The sequence below is a fragment of the Cloeon dipterum genome, chromosome 3 (genome assembly GCF_949628265.1).
Source record: "Cloeon dipterum chromosome 3, ieCloDipt1.1, whole genome shotgun sequence".
Classification (NCBI taxonomy): Eukaryota; Metazoa; Arthropoda; class Insecta; order Ephemeroptera; family Baetidae; genus Cloeon; species Cloeon dipterum.
The window spans coordinates 17,959,318-17,965,413 of NC_088788.1; the positions used below are offsets into that span (position 1 = coordinate 17,959,318).

General features: G+C 37.1%; 1 protein-coding gene across 1 annotated transcript; it reads left to right on the forward strand.

Moving 5' to 3' along the window:
• Nucleotides 1–1,192: 1,192 nt before the first annotated feature.
• LOC135940768 (poly [ADP-ribose] polymerase tankyrase-like) lies at nt 1,193–2,101 on the forward strand. The gene is made up of 4 exons (XM_065485811.1): nt 1,193–1,246; nt 1,310–1,505; nt 1,704–1,951; nt 2,005–2,101. The coding sequence occupies exons 1-4, from the start codon at nt 1,193–1,195 to the stop codon at nt 2,044–2,046; spliced, it is 540 nt and encodes a 179-aa protein (XP_065341883.1). The 3' UTR covers nt 2,047–2,101.
• The last annotated feature ends 3,995 nt before the right edge of the window (nt 2,102–6,096 follow it).

Genomic DNA, 6,096 nt, shown 5'->3' on the forward strand with positions numbered 1-6,096 from the left:
TTTATAAAAACAGATCAATTCTTTTCACAGGAATTTACTTCTCAGGATTATCTTCATATAGCAACCAATTTACTTGCGGTGGTTTTTACAATGAATGCTGGCTGCATAGCTGGCTGAAGTGCACAGCTTGTGTGAGATCAATTTTGATTTGCACAGTGGCTCTGGGAAAAGGGTTAGAAGTGACGAGTCAGCCACGGTTTGGAGCACCACCTTCAGGATATCACAGCATTGTCACGCACCCTTCCATGTATAACTCAGAGTTTGTTATTTTCAATAATTATCAGGTATGAAGCTAGATGTTCTGAAACTGAAAGTGAAAGATTATATCGCAATTTCATCTTTCAGGCGATCCCCGACTACATCGTTGAATATCAAGTGCAGTTGTGACAAGTTGATCAACAAATACCGTTGATGAAAAACTACGTTGGAAATCGTTCTATAACAACAACTGCTTACTATTATATATTCAATACTTTTTATTCTCTATTTGATGAAAGTTGCTTGTGTCAAAAACAAATTTAATGCTTTATTTATCAAGTGAAATAAAATATGTTGAGTTATTATTCGAAATAATTTCCCTTTTCTATTAATTATTTCTTTGCAAATAATTGGAACTGATAGGCTCGTTATATAAGCTCTATTTTATTTTGATTTGCGCCACCTGCATCAATGCGATGAACATAGAAAAAGCATTTATGTATTTGAGAAATATCTCATTTAATTTTTTAGATTCCAAAATGAACTTGCTCGAATTCCTAGAATTTATTGACTTGCGCACAACCTATTGACTCTTAAATCATTTTAACTACATTATATATAGAGAATTCTTCCTTGGAATTGTAGAGACGCCAGTAGCAACCTATTGCTTTTATGCAATAGTTCAACACTGTAAAACAACTCTGAGACGTCAATAAATTTTGATACATCTCTGCCATTGATCTTACTAAGAAAAATAGATAGAGTTCGTGTTCGTTTAATTTGATTTCCAAACCCAAGTTCAACAAAAAGACCTGGTAAGTGTGTAAATGCAGAAAATACTCCAGCTCAGCTATTGATTTTTAATATATTTAATTATTGAAATAGCTTAAAATACACAATGGCACAATCATCAGTACAGAATGATGTGGCACCTTTCTGTATCATTGAAGAAGTCGCCCGCGAAGAAGAGGCGTACTTATTAATTTCCCGTATAATGCATTTAACCATCGCTGAAGACCAGCCATACTCAGGGTATGATATTCGCAAGGTATAAAGTCTACCAAATATGTATACTGGACATATTAACGAAATTGAGGACATTTTTTTGCAGATTTCCAGGGTGAGAAATTATTTTTTATGGGCGCAGTACCGTCACAGGTTAAATGAAATTAATGAAGAGTTAGGTGACCGTACTTCCGATGAGATTATACTTTTTCATGGTACACGTGGTACACGGAGGACTGAAGCCATTGCTAGAACTGGCTTCAAAGTAGAGTACGCCAATCCTGGTTGCTTGTTTGGTCAAGGTAAATAATTTGTTTAATAATAATAATAAATTCTGTTTGTTTGCTCGCCATTTCCCGGCTTGGCCTCTTCTTGTAGGCCCGCCGGGTTATGTGTATCACTGTTGAACCAGAATAAATCCAAGATAATAATAATAATAATAAACAAATGACAAACACACTCGATATGGCTATTTACATAATCTTTGTGCATATTTGCAGGGATTTACTTTTCTCGGTTATCTTCCCGCAGCTCTAACTTGTCTTGTGACGACCCATGCTATCCGCATCATCGTTCAGGATGCACAGAATGTTTGAGGACCATTTTGCTATGTAGGGTGGCTATGGGAAGATCTTGTACGACAGACGATTCACTTCATGGAATGGTAGCACTTCCTCCAGGATTTCATAGCCTTATTGCTTTACCAGATTCTTTTTGCCCAGAGTATGTGATTTTCAATAATTATCAGGTACAAATTAAAGCACCTGTCATAACATTAAGTCATAATTTTAAATCTTTCAGGTTTACCCTTCTTACATCGTTGAGTTCAGATGTCTTTCGTGAATGTCAACGACGATTATGAGCAATTCGTTGGACAGAGATTTTATTTTCTGTCCTCTCAACTTCACTATATATTTTATCATCAAATGATTGGATTTTTCCATAATTGAATTATTTAACTAATAAACACTTATATTTTTCTGTATGACATATCTTTTATTGTTAAGGAGAGTATTCTAAAAAAAATGATACTGACTTGTGTAAAGGCCAGGTCTTTCATTCAACTCGTGCAATTCTGGCATTTTCTCATGAATATCATAGACATAGATAACTATTGTTTTGGCACATAATATTTTGGGAGTTTACACTATTTACAATGATTATTTTATTTTGTAGATTTTATTCGATGAAACTAACGACATTCTAAAAACATCATACGAAAATTTCACATCAAAAATCTATATTCTTATTTTTGAATGCATACTATACACTCATTGCAAAATCAAGCGGGGATGCGAAATGGCCAAGCACCTCTATGCGACGGATCGGGCCCCATGATTTTTTTAGAGCTACATGGAGCTATTTAAACATTTCTCTAATCTGAAAACATAATGAGATATACATTATCTTTTGAATAAGACTTTTAATCTTTATTAATTGATTATGAGGCTATTAAAAATCATTTCTGATTCATAATTAGACTTTTAACACTTTTTTACATTTCCACCAAAACAAACAAAGCGCAAGTGGAAAAAATGTTGAAGCTAGACAAAATAGAAAAAAATTTGACTGTAAATTTCACTAAAAATAACTCCATGAGAAAAATTCCTAACGTGAAGCAAAGATGTGTACTCATCCACACACACTTGTTGCCGATTCAGACGACATAAGAAAATTTTAAGCATGATTCAAATCACTTAATATGAGCAATTTTACGAATTAGTTCTGGCAATTTCTTCTAATGCGCTGTGAACCTGATGTTACAAGGGCATACTAATAAATCAGAGCGTGCATAATCGCTGGCTGCACCTTGCGCATAGAGTGATCCTGATCCGCAACAGCGCGAGCAATACCGATAATTATAACAACTATCAAGCGAACTTAGTCTTTCGACTTTCGACAGCCCATTGAATGAATAAAATTACCCTGCCTTTCCGCAGCACTACGTCAAAAATATTGTTTGCTGAGCTAGATTTACGTGCAATTTTGTGTTGTTACAAATATCTCGGGCAATTTTATTTTAATTTTGGTCAGACCTAAACTTGGTTCTGTCGGTCTTGCCCCTTATGCAGAAAAGGCACTGCTCATCGTTGCATCATTGTAATTGCTACGGTTTGAATAAGTTTATTCAGATACTATAATTTATTTAATCTTAGTTTCACCTATAGTTCTCCAGGATGGAAATAATGTCGAGGGATGAAATTGAAGAAGGTCGGCATAATGATGAGCACAAGAGGAACTATAACGTTGGAAAGTAACCTGAGGTGATGGAGAGGGATTCTGTGTATCAATTGGCTAAAATAGCAAATTTGATTATTTTAAAAAGTATTTTATAACACATGTAAAATGTGAATTTTTAAAAACAGATGTAGCACACAAGAACAGACTTGAGTTTAAAAAACTATTACAAAATGATGACTCATCAAGAGTGGAAAATTAGCGATCCTTATAATGATTTTGTTCCCTTTCTTTCGACAATTTAGCTGCTGCTGGTTTTCCTATTACCTTGTCTGTTTATACTCACAGTCATTTAAAAGATAGGTAATGTGTCTATGATTTGGTAAGAGCGTGAAATATTAAATAAAAATCAGCCATAAATCCCGATTATGAACAATATTCATCTACTCGCTAGCAGCAGGCGGGATATATAGGTATGTTCCAAAAGGTTTGCTGCGACTGATTCATTAATTTGTATGCAAATCAGAAGGCAAAAGTGAAGGTGCGCTTTCTGCTCGTGTGTAATTATTCTCGCTTGTCTATTTGTCAGGTGGACGGGGGGGGGGGGGGGCTTAAGCCGCGCAGGGAGCATCTCATAAATACAAAGAAGAGGAGTCAATTAAATCTCGGCTCCATATAAGGCGCGACGAGAGCCGAAACACATGTTTCTGCGCTCGCTCGCTTTTTGTCTCTCACTCTCGTGTGTGCGTGTGTTATTATTTATCGAATGTGAAAGGATCGAATCAAAATGAAGTGATTCGGAGCAAAAAGCGCCTGCTCGGGGCCGCCTTTAAGCTGGCGAGCGTGGGAATCGCCGCTTTTTTAGCCGCGCGTGGACCTGCGCTGAATATTAAACACCGCGGCCACTGCCAAATGACACTTTGTACCGAGAGCATAAAAGAAATTCGACGCATAAAACGCAGACAGGCAGAGATTTATGCTCCAGATCGGTTGTCATTGAAGCGGTCCGCCTGCATTGCGCGTATTTAGCGGACGAGAAGGAGATTAATCTCGTCGGCCTGCCGAGTGGAGGCTATAAATTTCAATTTCATTGATAAAACTCACCAGGAGAAAGAGTGCTCGCCGCGCGCCGCCGCAATGGTCGCTTGCTTGTTAAATTTTCAATCTTGATTGCTTTATTTGCATCCCAGCCTTTTAATTTGCAATACATTATAATGTTGGGAAATCCGTGAGCTGCCGAGTCAGTTAATATCGAATTAATAAATTCTATTAAACGATGCCACGCCAGGATTTTGTAATTAATTTAACTGTTTTTGTGTTTGTAGCATAAATATCGTGTGTTTCACCGATAAAACAGATAATTCAAGCTGCTCGTATCTTTCAATAGCCGTCAGTTGAGAAACCAGATGTAAATAGTGGTGCGTATTTAAGACGAGAGATTTTCTTCCCGAACGGGTCACATGACATGTAAATTTTTGCTCCCCAAGAATAAAATTTAGGTTATATCCTTGAAGATGTTTGGATATTATAGATTATAGTAATTGTTTGAATTTTCTTTGTAGTTAATTTATTTTGAGCCACTCATTACTTATTTATCTGCGTGGAAGCATCCATGGTAAATTATAAATAATGGTGTCTCTTCCCTTTATTAATTTACCAGTAGTTTTTTTCAGGATTTATAACATACACGCTCCTAAAATTCAGTTAATGGAATTAATACAATTCCATACAGATGCAAAGAATTCATTATGAGACTTTAGAAAATATTCCTAGCATTTCCACAATTTGTGACAGGGTTTTTAAATACCCTACTATGAATTCTCAAGAAAAAATAGAACTGGCACTAACAAGTTCAGCATAACAGAAGCAATTTTCCTTTTACGCCTACACGATTTGCTTAGAAAGGAACAAATTCGTTGCAATAAATTAAAATATACATGAATGTGATACGGTCAACCCAGCTCGAGGGGTTCGAATTCGTCTACAAAGATGGTGCTCATTAATTCGGTGCGATAATTAATTACGTCAATTTATCTGTTCACGTCCACGCAGGCACGAGGGGCAAATTGACTTGGTCCGAAAAATGCAGATGGACAGCAAGATAATGAGAGGCTGCTGCTGCTGCTTGTGTTCCTTCTCATTTTATACGCACTCTCTCGCGCGGGGCCGGTTTGATGGACACGTGAATTTGATCTGTTTACTTAATGAGGAAGCAAGAAGCTACCTGAGAATGGCGGCACCAGCACTTAAACCGATTGAGACGTTCGTTTCTTCTACTCACTCAGCCAGCTAGACACCAAAATTTATGTTAATAATTATTGAGATCGGTCGAGATATTCAAATTCGATAAGCCGAATTTGGTGCTGATCGCTCCGGCGTTTGTGTGTATTTTATTTTTTGTCCACTGCCGTCCGCGTCGGATTGCGTAATAATTTACGTTTGTATTGGCACCTTTTCAAAATACGTTCTTATTAGAGAGCCGCTCTGTTTACGAGCCTTTTGAGCAGTTGATAATATAGCCCCCAGCCTGATTGATTGGCCCAATTTATCGCTGCTGAGAGGGACCAGCCAACACTTAATGAAAAGAACTGAGGCATTCTCTTTCACGACTGCTGAGAATATGCCATTGGGACTCGAGAGAAGAACTAACTTCTCTCCGCGGTGCTAAACATAGACTCTGCTAAATTGCCCTGAACGAGAATTCATTAAACTGAG